This window comes from Capricornis sumatraensis, chromosome 13 (assembly GCF_032405125.1).
Source record: "Capricornis sumatraensis isolate serow.1 chromosome 13, serow.2, whole genome shotgun sequence".
NCBI classification, from domain to species: Eukaryota; Metazoa; Chordata; class Mammalia; order Artiodactyla; family Bovidae; genus Capricornis; species Capricornis sumatraensis.
This window is the reverse complement of record NC_091081.1, coordinates 78,124,313-78,151,361: the sequence shown is the minus strand read 5'-3', so window position 1 is coordinate 78,151,361 and position 27,049 is coordinate 78,124,313. Positions and strand designations below refer to the sequence as shown.

At 39.8% G+C, this 27,049-nt stretch overlaps 1 protein-coding gene across 1 annotated transcript in view; it reads left to right on the top strand.

Moving 5' to 3' along the window:
* Window positions 1–8,417: 8,417 nt before the first annotated feature.
* IPCEF1 (interaction protein for cytohesin exchange factors 1) overlaps window positions 8,418–27,049 on the top strand; it is a 161,642-nt gene continuing 143,010 nt past the window's right edge. The window contains exon 1 of the mRNA XM_068984971.1: window positions 8,418–8,477. Within this exon, the coding sequence (XP_068841072.1) occupies window positions 8,418–8,477 (60 nt within the window). The remainder of the gene's footprint in view (window positions 8,478–27,049) is intronic.

Sequence of the window (27,049 nt, the reverse complement as noted above, 5' to 3'; positions counted from 1 at the left end):
TGTCTTTTAATTTCACGGCTGGAGTCACTGTCCACAGTGATCTTGGAGCCCAAGAAGATAAAGTCTGTCACTCTTTCCATTGTTTCCCCATCCGCTTGCCATCCCCAAAGAAAAGACTTGGGAGTTTTATGGCCCCTGAGGTGCATGTAGGTATGTGGGAGGAGGGCCAGGAATAGACTGGCCCTAACTGAGTAATGGGGATTTCCCTACCTCCCTTCATAAGGAGGCCTCTAGCAGAGGCCCCAGAAGAGAACCCTGCCCCCAGGCCTCAGGTAAAATGACTCTGGAATGTAAATATGCCACAGAGCAGGAGTGACAGGGAGCCTGGGACCTTGACCACCACTCCCCTCAGATGCTGTGGGGTCCTGCTGTCACCAAGTCTGGTGTGGGGAAGGCAGTATCCCTGTGAAGCCTTCCAGGGAGAGCCTTCATAATTGCCTGTGATCAGGTCTAAAAGGTGACACATGGGGATTTAAGAGGAGCTGGACTCCTCATTCTCATCCTCCTTCACTCTCACTTATTTGCTCTGATGAGGCCAGCCATGTCCTGAACTGACTGAAGGGAGACCCACGGGATAACAGCTGGCACTGAATCGAGATCATCAATCCTATTGCCCTTGAGAAACTGAATTGTACGAACAATCACGTGGGTGAGTTTGGAGGCGTTTCTTTTCCTTGAGATGATTACAGTCTCTGCTGACTCCTTGGCTGTAACCTTGTGGAGACTCCAGCTAAGCTGGGTCCAGATTCCCGGCACTCAGAAACTAAGACGTAATAGGTGTCTGTTGTTTTCAGCCTCTAAGTGCTGGGGTCGTCCATTACACAGCGATGGATAACTAATATATGTGCTAAGGATCTAGTGACCACATTTTGGGAAACTGCATGGTCATGAGCCTGTTTCAAATGACTTGATTCCTTTTCGTTGAAAGTGGACCATAAGTACAGTGACATTATGTTCTTTCCTCAAGAAGGTTTAAGGAGACAAGATGCTGGTATTGAAAACGAGAAGTCGGAGGGCAGGCATTTATTGATGGTGAGTTCCGGTCTCCCTAATTTTCCCCTGTCATTTTCCTTTTCGAGCATGTGAAATAAAAGTTTTAAAGTTAGAGAATCTATTAATTATCCTGCAGGAGAAAGGCAGGCTGACTTATTTTTAACATAAGATACTTTTTGCACATTTTTCTGTGTCATCTATTTAGGAGTAATCTGAACACTAGGAGGTGAGAAAGAAGGGAAATGCAAAAGAACATTGAGCCTAAAAGAGGTTGATGATAAAAAAGTGGATTTCAACTAAACCCACCAGGAACAGCTCTGCAAATGACCTCACCCCACCCCACCCTACCCTCGCCTGCAAATAAACATCTTTGCCTCCAAAATGAGAATGCAAAACGATGTACTGTTTCCCACGTGTGTCCTGGAAATGAACATACTGAATAGTGTTTAGTGATCAATGGAGTCTGACAGAGGGGACGTAACTAATTTACATGAATTGTGTCGTGTGTTTTGGAATCAAGGAAGGCTTATTAACAATAAGAAGGAAGAACAATGAGATTGGGGAAGTAGAGATGACACTTCCTCTTCTTTTGAAAGAGCTCTATTCTCTGGCCAGCTTCTAATGGTCGTCTTGTGGAGCTGCCCGAACTGTGGCTGCATATGGAGGAATCCTCAACCTTGACCTCAGGGTATTATGAATTTTCTGAAATCAGGGATAAAGAGCTGGTGCTTGGATTTGCTCTCTTTTTATTGCATGTAAGTAAAACCACTCCTTGGCTGACGTATAAAGTCATTGCTTGGCATCTCAAGATGGTGAAGCAATGGATATTCTGGCACTCTCTTTAAAATTGTGAGCTGTGAGTAAGATGTGACTCTTGGGATATCATGTTTGCTCAGCTCTTCATAAACTTGCTGTTGGGAAGTCCAGTGCTACAGACACTGTTAGAGTTTTGAAGGAGAGAACCATGAACTCTCCTTTCTTCTATTTCTATAGTAGATGTTGTATTGATAACTGCTGGGACTGCAGACCACGGGTTTGATTTAGAAAAACTCAGTTCCTCAAGTGTGTGGGTCCTGAGGAATTCATCTGGGAAAACACTCTGGGGCCAGCCTCTTTTGAGAAGGTGTGTTCTTTGTAGAGAATCCTCCTTTGTATGCAGACTGCTGGAGGGGATTTTACTTTTAGATAAAAAGTCACAGGCTTGATAAGATATCTCTGTATGAAATGGGAACTTAGGTAATGTTGGTTCAGAGGTTTTTACCCAGGACGTCTGGAACATTTGGTTTTCTTTGCTTGTGAATATGTGAAAGAAACTTAATTGTAAGAGACAGGATTATAAGTCACTAAGGCATTACTGACTGTAGTAGTGGAATTTATTAGTATGTAGGGGCCTGTGTGTTCTTAGGCATCATATAGTCATACCCAGACTCGGATTCCTCTACAGCTAATTAAAATTTGACTTGGAAATAGAAACAGAAAGAACATAGGTTTCCTTCTGCGCACATCATGCAAGTGAGAAGAAAAAGGACTTCAGTTTGTATATTTGTTGGTATACTTATTCTTTATTTTTAAATGTCCCTCTCCTCTCTTTATTTCTGAAGTGTCTTCTCTGAAGACAGTCCATGTGTGAACTCTTATAGGCAAGCTGCATTAAGCAGTATGGAAATAGGAAGTTCTTTCCTGTGGTGGCTTGCTGTGGCAATAAGTGATAAAAAGTTACTTCATGACTATTGCCTGAGACTTTCCTTTTTACTTGCGTATCCTTTTTGAGAAGTTCACTTCTGCTTTCCATCTGCTGTGGAGGCCAGGCAGAATGAGTTGGGAACTCAAGCAAGTTTAATGGGGGTAAATGGTGTGTGAGAGTAAAGGAAATTCTATAAGCTCTTTGAAATTGAAGAAAATCCTGCAAATGGAAGAATTACTGGACTCTTCAGTGCTCAGAACAGTGCCTGTCCCATACTAAGCTCTCAGTCAGTGTTTGTGCAATGAATGAATGGGATTGTTCATAAAATGAGTGTGGTCTGGCAGTGTTTGCCTTATCTCTATGACTCAGGCACATAAGGAAATCTAGGTTGGAAAAGGTCAGAGTGAAGCAGGAGAGGAGAATATGAAGGTGGGAAGAGAAGAAAGGGTATATAGAAAAGAGATGATAAGGAGCCTTAAGAGTAGCGTTATGGTGGCCTGTGTGGAGGTGTAGGGGGGATGGAAGTGGTGGTGGTGAAGGTGGTGGTGACGCAGAGTCTGAGCTGCTGGTAGAGATGATGGTCGAGGTAGTGGTAGAGCGGTGATGATGAAGGTGATGCGGAGGTGGTGGCGAAGCTGATGGTTGGTGGTGGAGCTGATGATGGAAATGTGTGCTGAAAATGGTGATGGTGGAAGTGGTGGAGATGCTGGAGGTGGTGATGGAGATGCTGGAGGTGGTGATGGAGATGCTGGAGGTGGTGGTGGAGATGCTGGAGGTGGTGATGGAGATGCTGGAGGTGGTGGTGGAGATCCTGGAGGTGGTGGTGGAGATGCTGGAGGTGGTGGTGGAGATGCTGGAGGTGGTGATGGAGATGCTGGAGGTGGTGATGGAGATGCTGGAGGTGGTGATGGAGATCCTGGAGGTGGTGATGGAGATGCTGGAGGTGGTGGTGGAGATGCTGGAGGTGGTGATGGAGATGCTGGAGGTGGTGGTGGAGATGCTGGAGGTGGTGATGGAGATGCTGGAGGTGGTGGTGGAGATCCTGGAGGTGGTGGTGGAGATGCTGGAGGTGGTGGTGGAGATGCTGGAGGTGGTGATGGAGATGCTGGAGGTGGTGATGGAGATGCTGGAGGTGGTGATGGAGATGCTGGAGGTGGTGATGGAGATCCTGGAGGTGGTGATGGAGATGCTGGAGGTGGTGATGGAGATGCTGGAGGTGGTGATGGAGATGCTGGAGGTGGTGGTGGAGATGCTGGAGGTGGTGATGGAGATGCTGGAGGTGGTGGTGGAGACTGGAGGTGGTGGTGGAGATGCTGGAGGTGGTGGTGGAGATGCTGGAGGTGGTGGTGAAGATGCTGGAGGTGGTGGTAGAGATCCTGGAGGTGGTGATGGAGATGCTGGAGGTGGTGGTGGAGATCCTGGAGGTGGTGGTGGAGATGCTAGAGGTGGTGGAGATGCTGGAGGTGGTGGTGGAGACTGGAGGTGGTGGTGGAGACTGGAGGTGGTGATGGAGATCCTGGAGGTGGTGGTGGAGACTGGAGGTGGTGGTGGAGATCCTGGAGGTGGTGGTGGAGACTGGAGGTGGTGATGGAGACTGGAGGTGGTGGAGATGCTGGAGGTGGTGGTGGAGGGATGGTGGAGGGGACATGATAGAGCTGATGATGGAGATAGTCTTGAAAGTGGTGATAATGGAGAGAGGTGTTGGTGAAGGTGATGGTAAAGATCCATAGATGTGACGGTAGAGATGATAGTGGTGGTGAAGGAGGTGGCGGTGGAAGAAGTCGTGAAGTGGAGGTGATGATGGGGGGTAGTGTGATGTAGTCGGGAAACAGTTTGGGGATTAGACACATCTGTTCAAAGTCTGTATCCACCACTTACTAGCTCTAAGACCTCTGAACCTTCAAAGTGATGATTATAATAAAATGAGCTTTTTCTGCTGTCATGTAAGGATCAGAAATGCAGTGGCATGGTGCCTGCCATCTCGTAGATCTTTACCAAATGGCAGTTGACAACATATTTTCTTCAGTTTTTAAAACTCTATGGTCACACTTACAAATTTAATCACCAATTTATCTTTTCTTTATTTTTTGCTGTTTTCTAAATTTCATAAAATAAGCATGATTCATGAATTATTGATTAAAAATAAATGTTATATGCCTAGTTTTCAAGATTGTTAAATACACGATAGTGTATTAAAAAGACCATCAATAAAATGATGTTTATGAAATATTGTGATATACTAAGATTAAATTGATAAAAAGAAGAAACAACTTTCAGCTAAGTAAAACACTGCAGAGAAACAAGACTGAGGTAAATATGTTAATACATTAACATATAATTAATTTGGTTTATGGGCTTCCCTCATAGCTCAGTCGGTAAAGAACTTGCCTGCAATGCAGTAGACCCAGGTTTGATTCTTGGGTTAGGAAGATCGCCTGGAGAAGGAAATGGCAACCCACTCCAGTATTCTTGCCTGGAGAATCCCATGGTCAGAGAAGCCTGGCAGGCCACAGTCCATGGGGTCACAAGAGTCAGACATACTTAGTGACTACACCACCACCACCAATTTGGTTTATAGCTGATGATAGTTTCATTTGTCTTCAAGCTTTTCTATTTTTTTTTCCAAAATTTTCATTAGTGAAGCATATTGAGACTACCCTAATAATCTGAAAACAAAATAAATGTTAAAACAAAATAAAAGTTAAAAAAATCAACATAGTTTTAACTCTTAATCTTCCACTAAGTAGTTTTTAGTTATAGTGTGCTAAACTTTGTGGTTCCTTGCAGTTGAAATGACGTGATTTAGATTATTTAATCTTCATGGGGAATCCCCTTTGACATTAAGTCTGGTGCAGAATTGTGTGGCAGCTCTAAAGTGAGAATAGTGAACCAGATCCCCTCTGGGGCTGACTAGCCTACTTGGTTCCTAGAAACACACGAAAAAAGGCTATTTTCCCTAGATGATTTATAACTGCCTCTGAAGCTGTATTGGGTGACATTCTAGCAAGTTCAACAGTCACTTGGATAGTTCTAAATTAAGTTTATATCTGCTGTCATAAGAGTAACTAGTTGTTAAGGGAATACTGACTTGTCTTTTTCATATTGGTATACCTGGGGAGAGATCAGAAAAATATTTTTGTAGAGTAGCAAATATTTCTTCTTAGGGTCTTGGCCATCCCACTCAGTACTGACTGGTCACTGTGGAGGAGGCCCTTATCAGAGACTTAACCAAAATCATTTATTTTGGCTTATAGGCACTGGAAAAAGTCTCCTGTCCTTGTGTTAGAAATGATCAAGTGAGAGATTACTGGCAGACAAAGAGGCCAAAAAATGAACAAATGTGAGCAAAAAAGCAGGTTTCTTAAACTGACATGGGAGTTGAAATAGAAGGCATTGAAAGGTGAAAAGTTAACAAGTTTAAACTCATCCCCAAATTGCTAGAGTATGGAAGAGCTCTTAAAAAAATTCTGAATAAAAAATGACCAATTCTTCAGTGAAAACTGAAATTTAGATTAGGGATGGAAGAATTAAACCAAACAGACAGTGAACCTTCTGCCTGGTTGTAAAAACCAGGTAACCCAGTCAGTATGCAATGCAAATTGAACTAGAAGTAGCAACGTGGTCAACTTTGGAACAGATGGTCCGTAGCATTTACTGAATGTTCATGTGTGGAGCACTGAATACAAACCAAAGATATTGTTGAACAAGGCACTGTAATCAACACATTTATTTTCACATGAACAACTGTCAAAGCAATCTCTTCAAAACAGTCCTGGGAAATACTGATAGCACTGCTGTTATGTCCGTGAAGTTGAAGCTTCAAGAGTTAAAATACCCTAAAAGCATCATGGACAGAGGAGCCTGGTGGGCCACAGCCCATGGGGTCGCAAAGAGTCGGACACGACTGAGCGACTTCACTTCACTTGACTTCACTTCAAAAGCACTCGGCTAGGCAGGTACAGAGACAGGATTCAAGCCCAGATCTCTGTGCATTTCTGAGCCTGTGGCCTAACTACCAGTGTACATGACATTGCATTGATTTCATTTGCGTTCAATATTTTCTTATATAAGATAGTGAACTGAGGCCAAGAATTGGGAGACCAAGGGGGAGTATGAACAGATTCACTTCCTACTTTGAAATCTCCTTAACTGACATTCCTTTCTATTTCTTGGTTGAAGAGTTCATGGAAAGGAATTTTTCTTTTTGGTGGGGGCACTCCCTGTGTCCTGACCTGACTGCATGTATGTGGTTGTCAATGTAGCTACTCCTTAGTGGTGGTGTTTAGTTGCTGAGTCATGCCTGACTCTTGCAACCCCATGGACCGTAGCCCACCAGGCTCCTCTGTCCACGGGATTCTCCAGGCAAGAATACTGCAGTGGGTTGCCATTAGGCTGACCTAAAGGATTACTTTGCCAACAAAGGTCCATCTAGGCAAGGCTGTGGTTTTTCCAGTGGTCATGTATGGATGTGAGAGTTGGACTGTGAAGAAAGCTGAGGGCCAAAGAATTGATGCTTATGAACTGTGGTGTTGGAGAAGACTCTTGAGAGTCCCTTGGACAGCAAGGAGATCCAACCAGTCCATCCTAAAGGAGATCAGTCCTGGGTGTTCATTGGAAGGACTGATGCTGAAGCTGAAACTCCAGTACCTTGGCCACCTCATGCGAAAAGTTGACTCATTGGAAAAGACCCTGATGCTGGGAGGGATTGGGGGCAGGAGGAGAAGGGGACGACAGAGGATGAGATGGTTGGATGGCATCACTGATTCAATGGACATGGGTTTGGGTGAACTCCAGGAGTTGGTGAGGGAGGGAGGCCTGGCGTGTTGCGGTTCATGGGGTCACAAAGAGCTGGATACGACTGAGCGACTGAACTGAACTGAACTGAACTGAACTGAACTGAACTGAAAGGATTATGTAGGGAGTACTTCTCAACCAAATGGAACCAAAGGAGTCTGGAGAGCCAGTGGGCTTCATGACTTTCAGAACCATCCTTGGATAGTCTGTGACCTTCGTCAAGAGACATAACCCTTGACCATCACAAGGGTCCCTCCTGTTGCTCTTTTGTAACAATGTCCTATTTAATTTGAAAAATCCAGTTTCTTTGTTGAGTGTCAGTGCACCCATAGTGATGATATTACATCACTATGGCCCTGTTTGTTAGTGGGAACAGCACCGATGAAGAGGTTAGGAGGCCTGAGTATTCTGCCTGTGGTAGTATAAAGGTTGTGTCCTACCAAGCAAGGCCTTTAACTTCTCTATACTTCAGTTTTCTCATCCATAAAACCTGATAAGAATATCAGGCAGAAAAAAATACCTATCCAGTTTGTTTTCTTGTGTGGACCAAATACAATTAAGTGGAAATGCTTTGAAGAAGGTGAAAACATTATAAACCAAAGGGGCCTTCTGTCTTGGCTCAGATTTTATTATCTTATCATGTAGAGACTCAGTTGGTATATAAGAGTTTTACAGGCGAAAGAGGATTGGCTGAAAGGTAGTAGGGGGTTTGTGAGTTAAACTGTGCCTCCTCCCCCAAGGGAAAAAACCTGCTAAAGTTTTAACCTCCAGTACCTCAGAGTGTGGTCATATTTGGAAAGGAGGAGTTGTGGATGTGATTAAGTTAAAGTCATAATGAAAGGAGCTCTGATCCAAGAAGACTGATGTCCTTATAAGAACAAAGCCTTGTGAAGCCGGAGGTAGCCAGGGAGAAAGCCATGTGATGAGGGAGACAGAGATCCGAGTGATGTACCTGCAAGCCAGTGGTCGCCAAGGAATGGCCAGCCTTCCAGATGCCTCAGGGAAGGTGAGGAGGAATTCTCCCCTGTGGGTTTTATGGTGAGCATGGTCCTGATGACACCTTGATTTCAGACATCTGGTCTCCAGGCTTACGAGAGAGTAAGTTTCTATTGTTTTAAGCCACTCAGCTTGTGGTCTTTTGTGACTACAGCCCTAGGAAACTAAAGGCAGTAAGGAGTAAGAGTCATAAACTCATCTAATTGCTGGCAAGTGCTTCTAGGGACCAAATCCAGCCTGACTCATTTCTCTGACTCTAACCGGTGGCACTGGGCCTCAAACAGTAGATCCACTTCATCACTGAATGGGAATGAATGCAGACACTGAACAATGGGACACATTAACAAAGTGGAAATTAGGCTATTGTGAAATCTGTGAAAGAGCCTCCTTTCATGAGTTGAGTCTAGCTGGGGATTCCAGATTATCCCACTGCTGTGGCCATCTACTAGATATGGAACATGAGTGTCCGTTTGAGAGGCTGTTTACTTCCTCAAGCTGTACAGCGAAAGAAAAGTTCAAATATTCTGAACTGAAAAATGATGCGATGGGATAGTGTTTTGGTCCAAACATAAAAACTCAAGACTTCAATCTAAGCATATAGCTAACAGAGACTTCCCAAGTCATCGATGTTGGGTCATTTTCGTTGTTTCACCTATGATTGTTGATCCCTTTGATACATTAAAATTAGTTTGGTATCTGCATAGCTGTTTTAATGGCAGCATAAATAGCCAGGATTTTAAGTATATTCTTGGGTTTTTCTGCAATTTAAGAATCTCTTACTTCCTCTTTTCAGTCAGTCCAGTTTAGATTACCCTAATCCCTATTACCATAATATCCCTAGCAGAACAACATGCTTATAGCAGGAAAACATTACTGTAGGTTGGCTAGTTCATTTAATCTATTCAAAACTAGAAATATCTTTTTGTTCCTACTCTTAATTTATTAATAATCAACTTTCTTTAGACTTGTTATTAATTTTAGGTAATTTCTTTCAAAATGCTCAATGGAAATCTGTGACTGGTTAGATTCTTTCACATTGAACAAATTAGAATTTTTTTTTTTCCCTGACTTTCAAGAAGGGAAATACTTCCTTAGGAGTTTGGTGTACTAATCTCTAATATTACATAGGAATAGAACATTTAACCATTTATAGACAAATTTTTTTATTGATACCAAACATATCTAAAATAGGAAAATACAAGACCTCTCAAAAAAAGGAAAGAAATGGAGCTGACTCAAAATTCTTCCCAGGAGTCTCAATTTAACATTATCCACTCCCACAGAATATAATTCAGTGTAAGGTGTCACTTCTCACCCAGAAGACACTTGGCTATACTTAGAGTAAGTCACGTTTTAAGGAGGAAACCTTTGATTCTTTTAAAAAACTGAGAAAATGACTGGGAACATGAAAACCATGTTTTTTACGGTTACAAAGCTACTTGTTTATGATTATTCTGTTTGGATGACTCAGAGTATAAAACCATATGGGGGATGTTTGCACTAGTTTTTCTGGTCTGATGACTACATGTTACCTCATCAACTTCTTGAAACTTCTGCAAGTTTAGCAAACTAATGGTTGTGGCAGGAACATTTTATTAATTCACTTGAAGTACAGGTCAGTTATAACAACTTTGTTCTTTCTACCTATTAAAAGCCTAAGGCAAATTATGCCAAAGGCCTTATTTGCTGATTCCTTGTTGAACCATGACTCCAAGCCTCTCTTATGATCCTGATAAAATAGGCAAAGAATTGTTCTCACTCGTGAATGTAAATACTAATCATATAATATGATGAAAAGGCCATGTTTGAATATTTAACATTCACCGAGAGCCTTTTGGATATCTCGTGTTTTCCAGGGGTTTTACTGCAAGAGAACCTTTTAAGTTCCCTTATCATCATGTGAATTAACATTACCTTTTCCTGGTTAGAGTCAGCTACAGCCATTCTGTCAAAGAGAAAGCTCTGAACTTGAACTCTCTTGGTGAAACTTGGCCAGGATTTTCCAGCTCGAGCTGCATTTCACCCTGAAACACAAGCCGCTGAGCTCCCTGGACTTGAATTTTCAACTTGATTAACCAACTGGAGCCGTTTTGCGTAGGCAACAGGGACTTAGAGGGAATTGTCGAGCAGGGTTGGAGGTAGGCACTAGAGCACAATTTATTTTGTGGATGCTCATCTGCATTCCAGAGTGATATACAGATCAGTTTCCTTGACAAGAACATCAGACCCCCAGCTATCCTGTCCTGAGAAGCCATCAAGAGGAGAGAGACCCCAGACCACTTAGCGGAGTAAGTGAGCAGAGCAAGCAAGGCTTGGCTATTCCTTCGGAAGGGACTTGCTTTTCAGTTTGGTGTTCCTGGGAGCAGCAGAGTCCTAGACATGGGGTCGTTTCCACTTTGCATTGAACACTTACTCCTCTGTGATCTATGTTGGGTGCGGGTTAGCAAGATTCTCCTCTCAGTCCCGGATGGAGTTCAGATACTGAGCACTGCTGTCTGCTCCCCACAGCCTCATGTTTCTTACCATGGACCTGGGCCTTTTGCCAATGGATGGAAGCCCCTGGCCAGTGAGGTCTCCTCTACAGTGTTTAGAACTTCCTGGGCAGTGAGCGCCACTGAGGTGAGCTTTCAAGTGAAGCCAGAAAATAGGGTTTGTGAGGGCTCCTTGTTTCCAGCTGTAGTTTCTCACGCAGGCTGCACATTTCCATATTCCCAGCTGGGTGTCACGTGTAGTTGGCACTACTGTTATCACTAAGAGTTAACGTGTACTTGCTGCCTCCCAGGGAAGGTGTTAAAGGCAGTATAATCATTGTCTAATTTTCTCAATCAAATCACTCTGGAAAGTGCTACCTCCCCCTCACCTGATGAAGAAACAGGTTCAGAGAGGTTAAGAACTTGGCTCAATGTCACGCGGAAAGTAGTGTAGTCAGGAGCTCAACCCCAACAAAGCCCAACCTTTGATTCTGGCACCAGAATTTAACATATGGCTGCCTTGGGGGAAGAGGGAAAAGGATGCCATGAGATTTCTTATTTTTAGATAAGGCTGATTTGTGCTTCTTGCCCTCTTCTCTCATCCCCGGGCTGGGAGTATATGTCATCTAACTCCATTTAGGCCAGAGGATGCTTGTTTGGGTGAAGAATATAATGTCAGGAGTGCTTGTCACCGATTTGCCCAAGTGCTGTGGAATATCTCATTTCTAAAGACATTTCCAGATCACAGCCGAGGAGGCTTGGGACAAAGCCTCATTCAGATTGAAAAGGGGAACAAAATAGACATTAAAAGTTAGGCAGGCAGGATTTTGAGGTGTGTTTAAATAGTCTCCTTTCATGGTTTCTATTTAAGACCAGAAGAAGTTCTTGAGAAAAAAGATTTGTAAATACCAAATTAGATAAAAGGAGAGTATTAAAAAGATTTCTTTAGGCAAATACTTTGTATTCAACCTCATGCTAAATTTATATTATTAACTATCATGCTATTTACTGCTTGTTTTTAAAAATACTTATTTTTTTAGCATACATATAATGCATCTTGATTGTCAAAATGCAAATAAAGGAGGAAAAGATAAATATTTCCCATTTTCCTACCATATTGAACTAAACGTAGTTAACATTTTGGTGCAAAAATTTCAGTACTTTGTCCTTTTTCTTTATATGTGTGTGCATTTGAAAAAAAAAGAGATACAACTGTACTCTGACATATTGAAATCATATTTCTATTACCTGTGTTTAGAATTGAATGCTTAATATTCTCTGGCTGTTCTTATATTCTTTTGAGAGTTCGTGGAGAGTTGATCAAAACAAATAAACTTGGTTGGGTATAATTTTTAAAAATCATTAAGCTCTCTTCCCCCCCTCACTTAGGGGTTAATTTTGCTTTGTCAAATCACACTTGTATTAATATTTTCTAGGTCAAGGTAGCTTTGTTGTCTAATACTTCTCTTCCTAGTTATTCATGCAAGAAAAACTGTCTTCTTTTCTTCAACCTGTTCACCCAATCAATAGCCCCCAGGAAATCTTGGCTGTGCCCTATTCTTTTTTCTTTACCCTTACTCCCAGGTTTCTGGGCCTCTTTTTCAGGATTAGCTGGGCGTATTGGACTAATCCCTCTGCTGAACTCTATCGATTGCCTTGCCTCTCAGCATGTGTCCTGCTTCCTGGTGTAAAGCAGAGATTCTCTGACTTTTTTGCTTCCTTGAATGTCTTGAGTGGTCTGGGGCTTTGAGTAAGTATGACAAAGACTTGGGCTTAGCAATCTTTTTATCATGCCATCATTTCCAATGAACAGTCTGCTCCCTGTTCTCTCGGAGAGGCTAGAGAAAGTGAAGTGAAGTGAAAGTGAGATTGTCACTCAGTTCTGTCTGACTTCTTTGTGACCCCATGGACTATAGCCCACCAGACTCCTCTGTCCATGGAATTCTCCAGGCAAGAGTACTGGAGTGGGTAGACACATTCCCATCTCCAGGGGATCTTCTCAACCCTGGGCTCAAACCTGAGTCTCCTGCATTGCAGGCAGATTCTTTACCATCTAAGTCACTGAAGTTTCACCTATTGACATTTCAGTGTCTGTATTTTTAAGTGGGAAAGTTGGAAGCTGTTTACTCAAAAAATGGTCTTCTACCCTTTCGTTTGTTTTTGTTTGATTTTTTCGGAAGGAGACCTCCTTCTAAATCCTAAAGGCCTATTCGTGTGGAACCTCTGAGCTATGATGTCTTTACAATCACCCAAGGGTGCTTGTGCACATTTTCTTGGATCGACTTTGTGCTGTCTGTGTGCAGGGCAGATAGTAATGGGCCCATGGAGGAAACTGAGGCTCAGAATGGTGAAGTGACTTGTCCAAGGTCATTTTACTAGTGAGTAACTGAACTGAGGCTCTAATCTGGTCTATTGCTTCTTGTAGGAGGTTTCTGCCTCTGGAGCATCCTATTGCCTTTGATCAGTCAGTTGTCTCTACTGATTTATCATCTAGGTAAAGTTTGAATTCAAGCTTAATTATCTTCTGCTCCTCACTGTGTCCTAGCCTGGGTCATCCCACTGAGCAAGTATTCTTAGCTTATACTGGATGTTTCGGAAGGCCTCTCCCTACCTGTGTTGGAGGCCTGACGTCAGTGCCTACTGCACAGAATCAGACACCAAACCTATTTTGGCTCAGAGGGACCATGGACTCCATTTGTTCTCCATTTATCACTTAATGGATAGGGAACGGAGGTCCAAAGAGCTTTTGTGATTTCTCAAGTGTGAGCAGCTCGTTAGAGGTAACGCTCAGTTCACTGCCTAGATTTCCTGACTCCCAGACTCTCCACTGTCAAATCTGGGTTAACATGAACACATTCTTGGAAAAGAAGTCTTTCAGTCGTTGAGTTACAATGCCATTGTGTGAATTAGCCGGTTCCGACTGGGAGCTAGTTTTGGTTGCCAAACCGCTTGGCTCATCTGTCCCACAGCTTCAAGCTGATAAACACTTAGTCCAGACCCTCTAAATGTCAACTGCCCAGCAACAAAGACTGCAGCATTTATTCTTGAAGATTTGTTCAGCTTTTTTTCTGATTTAAAATGTTTTTCAGTATAATGCAGTATTGTCCTGTGTGTGTGAAGATGGTAGATTTCCTTCATTTCATCCTTCCTCTCTCCTAATACTTATCTCTGTCAAGGCTGTGCCTGTGCAAGGCACTAAGGTTGAGTCTGTGACTGATAAGACATCTAAACAAACTGGCTCATTTGAGGAGCCAACCCATGACTTGAGTTTCAGTAACACTTCAAAGGCCGTCAGAAAAGGAAGTTGACCTGGGTTTGGGCACTTTGGATGAGAGACAAGCCTGTATTTCCACAAGGCAGCAGCTAATGCTGGCTTTTTCATTAGAAGAAATTTCTTTCAAGTCTCTCCAACCATGATCCCCTCCAGGGTACCCCCCATCAGACCTGCTTCAAGATCAGCTGAACATGGAGATGTTGTAACGTTTTGGAGGAAACTTCCTGATTACACAGATCTTTACTGATAATTTTTCTTTACCTTGTAATGAGCATTTTTTTTTTTTTTTTTTTAACAGAGCCCCTACCCAATCTCCCTTTCTCTCCTCAGGCTCTCTCATTAAGTGACAGCTTCTTTTGGGCTCTGAGGGTATTTGCGCTGACTTTGTGCCTGGTGGTTTCCCCAGCGATTTAGCAAGCTGCACAGATGGGGCTGGGGGAGGGCACCCAGCTGGCAGAGAAGACGTGGCAATTCAAGCAGAACTGGAGACAAAATACTTGAGTCTCCAGTTCTGTTTGCCAAAGGAGAGATATCTCTTCAAAGTTTTCAAGGTGTTTTTTTAAATCAAAAAGTTCTTAAGCACACCCTTAAACAAAATGACCAGTTTAAGCTTCTTGATAAGCTTAGATTCCCAGATAAATATTTGTCACTCACAGGCTTTCACCAGAAGGTGAATTTGCCTCATAAAAAGTTATCAAATGTTAGGTCAAATGTCTGTCTCATAAAGTATGAAAATTTTTCAGTCGTGTATGTCCTGCGTGCTTGCTAAGTCGCTTCAGTCATGCCCGACTAGTTGCCACCCTATGGACTGCAGCCCTCCATGGGCTTCTCCAAGTGGAGTGGCTTGCCATTTTCTCCTCCAGGGGATCTTTCCGACCCAAGGATCAAACCAACTTCTCTTATGTCTCCTGCACTTGAGGCAGGTTCTTTACCACTAGCACCACCTGGGAAGCCCATGTTTGTCCTGCATGTGAATTAAGGAAATTGTAGCAGGATTTTCTTGGTGACAACATCACCTTTAAAAAAAAATGGAAACAAAGAATTCTTTTATTAAGGTTCACCTTTAGCTGGTAGACTGTTTTGGTCCAGGAAGCTTTGAAAGCAAGGCGTGACAATAAAAGTCAAGAGCTAACAGAACTTTGGAAGGCCTGGATCCATGTCTGAACATACTTGTAAGAGAAAATTCTCGGATTCGTTTTAACATTTAATCCAATAAAACTTTCTTGGGCAGAGTGTTAGCTGAAAGAGAGGCTGTAATTTTAAAGTCCCATTGGTATTCTGTTAACAGGAAGGTTGTTTCCCATCCTATTTTGTTTTGAGGAAGTGGTTTGAACTGGATCTCTTTTGTTCCATGCTTAAAGAAAATGGATATTGCATTTGTTGTTATTGGTTATTGCTGTCTTCTCTCAGAGAGGATTATCCTTATGAGGAAATAATCTGGTAGGTAGTATTGAATTTCAGTTGTTTTAAGCACACACATGTTCAGTCTTCACTTTCTTCTTACTAGGGGACCAAGAGTGAGCTCCTTGTGACAGAGGTATGTTATGCTGTAATTTTTACCAATAGAAGCTGGAAGTTAGCTGTGAGCTAATAAGAAATATGACAACATGACTTTCAGAGTAGGGCCAGGAAGTACCCTAGGGTTTGCTGAGAGGAAAGCAAAGAATAAAAATGGAAACATGTCCTGCTTTGAGCACAGATGATAATTTCCTCTGATGGCAAGAGATCTATTAATTAGCATAGAGAAGGAAGAAAGAAACAGAGGCTCAGAGTTAAGCACACTTCTTCCTTGAAGAATTTTTTTAGGGGACTAATATGCTAACAGGTGCTGTTAATCTCCAACATGGGGAAATTTTTTAATTGTGGGGAAACTTAATAAGCAGGTTTTTCCAGTTTATTGGCCAAGAAATCCCTTTATGACCAAACACTGTGCAAGCCTTGTGCTCATCCACTATATTTTAGAATATTGGTCTTTAGCTTACTCCATCCTTTAACTAAAATATACATTTTTAATAAGTGAAGCAAATTCTTAACAGCTATAATTTTACATTTTGTTGGCATAGTTGTTCTATATCTAGAGAAAAAGACATAGGGATGCAATGGAAATGAAAACTTAGGCCACTGGTGAAAATTTTATGTGTATGAATGACAGTAAAAGTCTTTGGGATGCTTTTAGTCCTGAATCTTCGTGACATAGTATAGGTTTGAATTCTAAAATAATGAATAATAAGCAATAAGGGAGTGAGAGGCTTCTAAACTCTCAATAGGTAAATTGTAAAGCAAAGGCATAGAGGTTAGAAATGTTTTGCTGCAAGGACAATGAAGTTTTCCTCACTTCAGTTGTGTCCTACTCTGTGCAACCCCATAGACGGCACCCCATAGATGGCTCCTCTGTCCCTGGGATTCTCCAGACAAGAATACTGGAGTGGGTTGCCATTTCCTTCTCCACGATGAAGTTCTAAAATGATATAAATACATATGGAGGTATGAATCATGTATCTCTTCTTGCTGCTTCTAACTTGACAAAGCCTATCCAAATTATGATGATGACAATTATGTCAGTTCCATGGAATGCGTTTCTATAGTTACTATTGTATGTAAGACTCAGTATATTCCTTTACAATGAGAAGGGCACATATCCAAAGAAAACATTTGTTAAGTTGCTGTCAAAAAATAACGACTGAACAGAATTCATTAGAGACTTTTATGGTTCTCCCCTCGGGAGCATGTTAGAGTTGGGGACAGAGATTTATGTTGCTTTTCCATCACCTATATTCTTAGCATTTGAACAGTGACTGACACAAAGAAATATCTGTTGAATGTATTAATTTAGCTTTTTAAAATCAACTAGTTATTTTTCATTGAAAAGGTAATACAGACATCCATTTAAAAATTTAGACTTTATATAAAGCACACAGGATGGAAAGTTATATTTACCACTCACACTGGATTTCCAGGCTTCCACTATAAAAGCAACCACTGTCACCAGTTTATACAATGTTCTAGAATATTCTATGCATGCAGAACATATGGATATATTTCAATACATATGGAATGTATTTAAGCATAATGCATATATGTGTATATATAGATACGCATATAGATACATATTTAGTTATTTAACATGGGTAGAGGTGTACTATATAGATCATGCTACATCTTAAATTTTTTTCTCTTAAATACTCTTAATGACGTATATTTTAAGAATTGCTTCCCAATAACAGCATTCATATAACATTTCCATTTTGCTTTTTGTTTCTTTATGATTGAGGTTGATTGTCTTTTCATTTGTTGCAAAGCTTTTGTGTTTGTTTTCTATGAACCGCCTTTGAGTTCTTTTTTAATTTTTCTATTGGTTTAATGGTCTTTTATAACTGATTTGTAAGAGGTCTTTTTACATTAAGAGAATGAGCTCATTGTCATATGTGTTGAAATATTTTTCCCAGTTGATCATTTGTCCTTTGACTTTGCATGTTATTTTTTTCTGTGCAGAAAAAACTTTTATGTCATCACATTCACTAATCTTTTTGGAATCTGGGTTTTGTGTATTGTTTAGAAAAGCTTTCTCATCTCCAGAAGGAAATAAATTCTCCTATACCTACTTTTAATAGTTTTGTTATTTTATTTTATGCATTCAAAATTTTTATTTACCTGAAAGTTACATTGGTGAAACAGCTTTTAAAGATGTTTTCCACACAGCTAGTCAGTTGACTAAGCCATATTGGTAAATTTTAGCATATGGACTTTGTGACCCCATGGACTTTAGCCCTCCAGGCTCCCAGTCCATGGAATTCTCCAGGCAAGAATACTGGACTGGGTAGTCATTCTTTTCTACAGGGATCTTCAAGACCCAGGGATCAAACCCAGGTCTCCTGCATTGTAGGTAGATTTTTTACCATCTGAGTCACCAGGGAAGTCCCAAACATTTATTAAAAAAAAATTAACATTTTTATTATGGAAAATACCCAACATATAAAAGTATATGGTGAACAGTGAGGAAGATGACCTGATAAGCAAGATTTTGATATTATTGACCATATCTAAGACTGGAAATGTTTATTTCTTTTTTTTTAACAATTTCAGCTACATAAATAAGAATTAACAAATATGTTTATTTAAACTGATTTCCTGCATTTTCCCAAAGAAAATAAAACAATCGTCTTAATTAGGAAGAGATTAGGAAAATTTTTTGTAATTTTTAAATGCCAAATAGGATGATTGCAGGGAACAAAATATCAAACAGTATTATATAATTCCGTATCCATGCTTTCTATCTTTCTGTTACTTTGTGCTCCATGATTCTGGGGATGCCTACAATTACCTGAAAAGTCTGACTTACAAATTGCACTGATTTCCCAAGAGTCTCACTGGATTTCTGATCTTTCTTCAGTATATATATGAATAGAAACTATTTCTTAGAAAACTGTACATCTTAGCATATTTTGTTATTTTGTGTTTCTGGTAATATTTTGATTTTTATCTTATTCATTTTTCTATATACACCTAGCTAGATTTAGTGGATTGAAGGCATAATCAGTATCAAATGAGTTACATTAAAATATAGTCATCGTCAGAGAATAACACAAGCCATTGACTTGGGGAAAATATTTGCAAAAGGCATATCTGATCAAGTACTGCTACCCCAAATATACAAGGATATTCTTAAAATTCAACAAGTAGAAAACAAACAATGTGATTAAAAAATTAGCAAAATATCTGAACATATACCTTACCAAAGATAAAGATGACAAATGTGTATGAAGATACTCAACATCTTATCTTGTTAGGGAAATGCAAATTAAAACAAGGAGATACGTCTACACATCCGTCTGAATGATCAAAATCCCAAAATATTGCCAACACCAAATACCTGTGAGGATGTGGAGCAACAGGAATTCTCATACATTGCTGATGAGAATACAAAATATGTACAGCCATTTTTGGAAGTCAGTTTGTCAGTTTCTTTCTAAACTAAAATATTCTTACCATATTATCCTTCAGTTGCACTCCTTGGATTTTACCCGAAGGAGTTGAAAACTTATATCCATATAAAACCTGAATATGTGTTTATAACAACTTTATTCACAGTTGCCAAAACTTGGAATCAACTAAGATATCTTTAACAGGGGAATGGATGCATAAACTATGGTTCATCCAGATAATGGAATATTATTTGATGCTGAAAAGAAATGAGCTGTCAAGCCATGAAAAGACATTGAGGATTCTTAAGTGAATTTTACTAAGTGAAAAAAGCCAATCTGAGATTACATGCTATATGATTCCAACTATATTATATCCTGGAAAAGGCTCAAGGAGCATTTCATATAAATGAGATCATGTTACTGCTCTGTTTATAATCCTCCATTTGAATGTATTTCACTCAACTGACTGAGCCTATAAAGACACATGTGGTCTGGCCCCGCTTACCTCTGATTTTGCCTTTTAATTCCCTCTCATTCATTATGTTCCCAGCTACACTGGCCTTCTTTCTGTTTCTTAAATTCATGGACACTAATTTCATACTCGGATGGTAGGGAAAAAAACCAGCTTTGGTGAGGTACGTGTGCTGTGTTGTGCTCAGTTGCTCAGTCATGTCTGACTTCTGGAGGCCCTCTGGACTGTAGCCTGCCAGGCTCCTCTGTCTATGGGATTCTCCAGGCAAGCATACTGGAGTGGGTTGCTATTTCCTTCTCCAGGGGATCTTCAGATTCTTACCACTATTCTACCTGGGAAGCCCTTTACTGAGGTGTGATTGATGTTTAATAAATGGCGCAATTAAAAGTGTACAGTTTGATAAGTTTTAACATATACCAATGAAACCTATGAAACCTTCTACACCAATGAAACTATCATCACAATCAAGGAAATGTAATCCCTCTCACCAGCCCTTCCTTATTTTCCACATCCTCAGGTAACCACTGATCTGCTTTATATTATAGATTATTTTGCATTTTCTAGAATTTTATCTTTTTTGTCTTATTTTTCACTCATCATCATTATTTTGAGACATTGCTCTTATTACCATGTATTGATATTCAGTTTTATTTATTTTTACAATGGTTCAATATTCCATTGTGACCTTCCCTGGTGGCTCAGGTGGTAAAGAATCTGCCGGCAAGTCAGGAGACCTGGGTTCAAACCCTGGGTCAAGAAGATCCCCTGGAGAAGGGAATGGCTACCGACTCAAGTATTCCTGACTGGAGAATCCTATGGACAGAGGAGCCTGGTGTGCTACAGTCCATGAAGCTGCAAAGAGTCAGACACAACTGGGCAACCAACACTTTCAGTTTTCACTTTCAATATTTCATTGAATGGGTATACCACAATTTTATTTACCCATTTACTTATTGATGTATATTTAGGTTGTTTCCAGTGTTTGGCTATTTCAAATAAAGCCGCTATATACATTTGTGTACATAACTTTGAACATACATATACTTTCATTTCTCTTGGATAAGTATCCAGGAGTAGAATGGCTGGGTTGTAGTTGGTGTATGTTTAACTTTTTAAGAAACTACTGGTTTTCCAAAGTGATTAGACCATTTTATATTCCCACCAGTAATGTATGAGAGTTCTGTTTGCTCCATTTCTACATCGAGGCCTAGTGAGACCAATATTTTTAAATTTAGCCATTCTATTAGGTATGTAGGGGTAACACTGTGGTTTTGATTTTCATTTCCCTAATGAGTAACAACACTGAACATCTTTTCAAATGCTTAGTTGACCTCTGTCTTCTTTTGTGAAGCTTCTGTTCACATCTTTTGCCCATTTTTAAAATTGGATTGTTTTCTTGAGTTTTTAGATGTCTTTAAATGTTCTGAATATGAACATTTCATCACATATAGTTTGTCATTTTATTCCCTTAAAAATGTCTTTCATGAAATAGAAGTTATTTTAATAAAAGCTCCTATCTTTTCCTCTACAAATTTTATACTTTCAGGTTTTACCTTTAGGTGTATGATTCACTTTGAGTCAATTTTGTATACAGAGAAAGATATGAATCAAAAATGTTTGTTTTTTTTTTTTCTTTTTTGCACCTGCTGCTGCTACTGCTAAGTCACTTCAGTCGTGTCCGACTCTGTGCGACCCCATAGACGGCAGCCCACCAGGCTCCCCTGTCCCTGGGATTCTCCAGGCAAGAACACTGGAGTGGGTTGCCATTTCCTTCTCCAATGCATGAAAGTAAAACGTGAAAGTGAAGTCACTCAGTTGTGTCCAACCCTCAGCGACCCCATGGACTGCAGCCTTCCAGGCTCCTCTGTCCATGGGATTTTCCAGGCAAGAGTACTGGAGTGGGGTGCCATTGCCTTCTCCGTTTTTGCACCTAGATATTCAATTGTTCCATCACCATTTGTTGAAAAGATTATGCTTTTTCTGTTGAGCTGCTTATGCAGTTTTATCAAAAATCAATTGACCATATATTTGTAGATTTATTTTTGGACTTTCTGCTTTTTTTCCATTGATCTATTTGCCACGCTTCATGTCAGACTATACTGTCTTGATTACTTTAGCTTTATGATGAATCCAGAACTAGATGTGTAACTCGTTGTCATTGTTATAAAGTTGTTTTGTCTTTTTCAGCTCCTTTGCATTTAATAAAAATAATAGAGTCAGTTTATCAGTTAAAAAAATTCTGCTGGAATTTTGATTGGGTGTGATCTGAATTGATAGATCAGTTCAAAGACAATTAACATCTTAACAATATTGAGTTTTCTGACTCTTGGATAAGGTATATCTTTCCATTTCTTTAGATCTTTAATTCTCACAATATTTTTGGCATTTTATTGTTAAGTCTTTCACATCTTTTGTTAGATTTATCCCTATTTTGAGTGCACGTCCTTCTACTCTGTCATCCTGAACAAATCTCCTCCCCCATTTTATATTTTTTGATGCTATTATAAATGGCATTAGTTTATAATTTATTTCCATTTCCAGTTTTTATTGTTAGAACATAGATACAAAATTTATACTTTATATTTACCTTCTATCCCACCTTTTGATAATTCAGTTAGTTCTAAGAGCTTTTTGTTTGTTTTAATTTCATAGGATTTCCTTTCAAAATATCCATGCCATCTGCAAATGAAGAGTTTTTCTTTTTCCCTTCTATTCTGTAGAATTTGTTTAAAATTTTTTCTTGCCCCATTGCACTGGGTAGCTTCTTGAGTACAATGGTGAATAGAAGTGGTGAGAGTGTTTCTACCCTCACCTTGTTCCTGATCTTTTCACAATGTGAGCCTGAGTTTTTGGTATATACACTTTCTGCATCTATTGAAATGATCGTGAGATTTTCTTCTATTATTCTGTTTATATGGTGATATATATTGATTGCTTTTCAATTGTTAAGCCTGGGATAAACTTCCAACAGTCATAATATAATATACTTTCCATATGTAACTGAATTCAACTTGCCAGTATTTTATTAAGAATTTTTACATCTGTGTTCATGAGGGGTACTGGTCTATAATTTTCTTTTCTTATAATGTCTCTGTTAGTTTTTCATATCTGAGTTCAGCTGCCTTCTTTAAAAGAATTGGGAAATATTCCCTTTTTTGCTTCCTGGAAGGTTTTAAAAGGCTTTTTTGGTCATTTTGATCCTCATCATGTTTTAATTCTCCAAAAGTTAAAAACAATTAAATGTATGTAGTATCTTTTTTCCTGAAATATTTATCTAGTATGTAATGAAAGTTCATGGATTAAAAAGTTGGATCATCTGTGTGCTTAGTTGCTCAGTTGTGTCCGACTCTTGCGACCCCATAGACTATAGCCTGCCAGGTTCCTCTATCCATGGGATTCTCCAGGCAAGAATACTGGATCATCTGTAGGTTTTACTTATTCACATATTGTAATTCTTTACCTTCTTCTAAAGCATAGATAGTTAAAGTGTCGGAGTGCCAAACCAAAGCCAACATGTACATATATGTGTTTTACATGTATTATTTTATTAACATGTAATATGTAAATATGTATATTTGTTTGTTTGAGGAAATATATCCCAAGACATGCTTCTCTGAGTATATAGTGTCGTTTCTGGATTTGAGCAACTTTTCATATTATTTCTTAACAGAATGTGTAAAAATAGTATGTCTACTGTTACACTTTTAAATCAGTGTGACAGGAATTAAGAATATTAAGGATTATTTAAATTCTCAGATGCACCAAAAGCTTTATTAAGCTGAATGTTCCAGGCTTCTTGAAAATAAAGCTTTTCCTCAGGGCTGTTGAGGTCAATTATACTCATTTCAGTCTCATCTCTCTCTTTTTTAAAAATCTCCTTTTTTTAATTCAATCACTTTCTTTCCAGAGTGAAATGAGCTATTAAATGGCCAAAAGATAATCATGGAAAAGAAAAGAAAAAAAAAAGTCAAGATCTTTAGTTGGACACAACTTGGAATATAAGTCCCAAATCTCTGAAAACAGTTATTCTTTTTATTTTCGCTTCTTGACTACATATGAACTGAGGTTTGCTTCCAGGATTCATAGTGCACTCTAGAGTTTTTGTTTTCATTCTTTATTATCTTGCTTTGTTATTGCTTATGATAATACATGAATGAAAGTGAGAAATATTTCTGGGTTAGAGCCCAAAACAATAGGATGATAATCAGATAGGCTCAATTTATTCTAACTTAGTGTTCTAAAGAGTATGCTTTCATGATTTAACTGTGCCTTATATTTCTGGAAAAGTGTATGAACTTAAAATATGTTTGACTTTTAAAAATAAAGCAGGGAAGAATTAGAAGACATGTTTGTGTTGTGATTTGAAAATTGGGGGACCTAGGAATGATTACCTCTTGAAAGCCAAGAATTTTCTCTCGCCTTTTTTTTTTTTTTTTAAATTTGGAAAACTCATGCTTGAAGTTGTGTATTGGGAACATGAAACAGGCTTCAGACATGTTTGAATAATCAGCGGCTTTATTCAGATGAAGTCTTGCTCATCTTGGGGTTAGCACTGAAGCCAGTCGTTGTTTGGGGGGCTTCTTAACTTTTTTGCCTTCATATCTCAACTTAATTTTGTGTTTCTCGCTCACAGATAAAAAAAAGACATGATGCATACTTTGATTAAGCTTGGGAAGTAATGATTGGTAGCAAGAGAGGACCCTGAAGCCAGAGGAACGGAATTAAGGAATCAGAAACAGGCCATCTTATTTCTATTTTCTTTATGAAGAAATGTCTCAAGATGAAATTAGAAACAATGTTTTGCACAAATATATTTTTAAAATGCTTAGCAGGCACATTTTCCATTCATGTTATGATGAGAAACAGATGTAGATGCTGTTAAATCATGTCAAATATGAACTGCCTGTGTACCCCGTGTATATGTGTAAATATTTAACTGGAAAACAGTCACATGAGAATGACTCTGGAGAAGTCTTGGAAGCAGGAAGCCACAAATTATAGGTCTGAAATTTACCATGCACGGCTTAGGAGTCCAGATAAGTAAAACCAAATGAAGAGACAGAAAGCTTTATAAATAGTTCATGTTTTGGGGGGAGGGGGAGGGAAGAGAAAGGATTAGGGAGAATTTTAAAATACTTCAACTATAGGCAAGTACATTTAATTATAACCAGAGTGCTAAGAATCATATGATTGGAATTCAGTTATGTACTTGAATCTAGAGTATATTACTTACCAACTCACATAGGAAAAATTACTATGGACTTTTAGCTTATCCTCTGTTAGTTTCTAAAGTCATTGTATAAGGCAAAAATCATACATTCAGCCTTATCCCTGACAGTCTTCCTGGAAGGCACTTTGTTGCAGACAGAGAGTTCTGCTAACACAGCTAGTAGCTCTGTTGGGACAGGTCTCCATGTTTCTGTAGGTTCTGGATGATGAAGTTGGCTTTAGTTCATGGGCCAGAATGGGGCAGGGGAAGGTAATTACTGATTTCGGAAGCATGTTGTATGGAAAAGTAGAAATCAAAACAGAATTGAAGCTTCCATTGCATCCATAATCTTGAGTTTACACTCCTTGAGTGGAAGAGTGAAATGAATTTGCCCAACTTTGTTTATTTATTTTTTTAAGATGAAAAAATATAATTTTATGTATTTTTGTTTTTGGCTGTGCTGGGTCTTCATTGCTGCTCGGACCTTCTCTTGTTGCAGTGAGCAGGGGCTACTTCTCTCGTTGCGGTGATCGGGCTTCTCACTGCAGTGACCTTGTGTTGTGGTGGAGCACAGGTTGTCGAGCACACGGGCTTCAGGAGTTGCGGCACACGGCCTCAGTAGTTGTGGTTCCCACTCTGGAGCACAGGCTCAGTAGTTGTGGCATGCGGGATCCTTCTGGATCAGGGATTGAACCCGTGTCTCTTGCATTGGCAGGCGGATTTTTACCACTGAACCACCAGGGAAGCCCTAAGGATTTTTTTTGGATGTGGACCATTTTAAAGTCTTTATTGAATTTGTTACTATCTTGTTTCTGTTTTATGTTTTGGTTACTTTACTTGGCTGTGAGGCTTGTGGGATATTACTAGCTCCCTGACCAGGAATTGAACCTGAACCCGCTTCATTGAAAAGGGAAGTCTTAACTACTGGACCACCAGGAAAGTCCCTGATTTTGCCCCATTTTATTACTTTATTTGTTTTCAGGTTTAATTTTCATTTCATCAAAATAATATTGTCTAATTATCTCCTGAGCTTTAGGTTATTTGATGGAAGTATCATCCCCACGTAGTGAATTGTGCAGCCCAGAAGGATTAGAGTTCTGTGAGTTTTAACAGATGCATGTTTTCACGTAACCTGCACTGTTACCAAGATATGGAGTATTTCCCTTGTGCCCCATGACAATCAATCCCTCATCCTCTCCTCTCCCCAGAGACAACCATGGTTCTGGTTTCTTTCCTTGTAGATTACTTTTGTCTGTTCCAGAACTTCTTGTCAATGGCATCGAATGACATTAGGAATCTGGCTCCTTTTGTTCATCACAGTATGTGATGCGTGGATTAATTTTTGCTGTTTTATGTATCGGTAATAGTTCATTTCCGTTTTCTGCTCCCTGTTCTATCACATGAGTACATCCCAATTTGTTACAAATGGAAGTTTGTACCTTATGGTTACCTTCACCCATTCCCCCCTCTTCCCACTGGCACTGCCTTCGCTGCCCCTTCCCCTTCCTTCCCTCACCTCTGGCAACCACCAATATGTTCTCTGTATCTGTGGGTTTTTTTGTTTTAAGAGTTTCTTTTACTATTCCACATGTAAGTGAGAACATGTAATGTTTTTCTTTCTCTAACTTATTTCACTTGGCAAAATGCCCTTTAAGTCCATCCATGCTGTCATAAATGGCAGACTTTTCTTTTTTATGGCCAAGTAATATTCCATTGTGTGAGTGTACACACACACACAGTTGACCCTTAAACAACATGGGTTTAACTGCGCAAGTCCACTTATATGCAGATTTTTTCCCATAAGTACATGGAATACTACATGATCCAAGGTTGGTTCATGAACCAACCTGAACCTGAGAGGTATATCAGTTCAGTTCAGTTCAGTTCAGTTCAGTTGCTCAGTTGTGTCTGACTCTTTGCAACCCTATGAACCGCCAGGCCTCCCTGTCCATCACCAACTCCCAGAGTTTACCCAAACTTATGTCTATTGAGTTGGTAATGCCATCCAGCCATCTCATCCTCTGTCATCCCCTTCTCCTTCCACTTTCAATCTTTCCCGGCGTCAGGGTATTTTCAAATGAGTCAGCTCTCTACATCAGGTGGCCAAAGTATTGGAGTTTCAGCTTCAACATCAGTCCTTCCAATGAACACCCAGGACTGATCTCCTTTAGGATGGACTGGTTGGATCTCCATGCAGTTCAAGGGACTCTCAAGAGTCTTCTCCAACACCACAG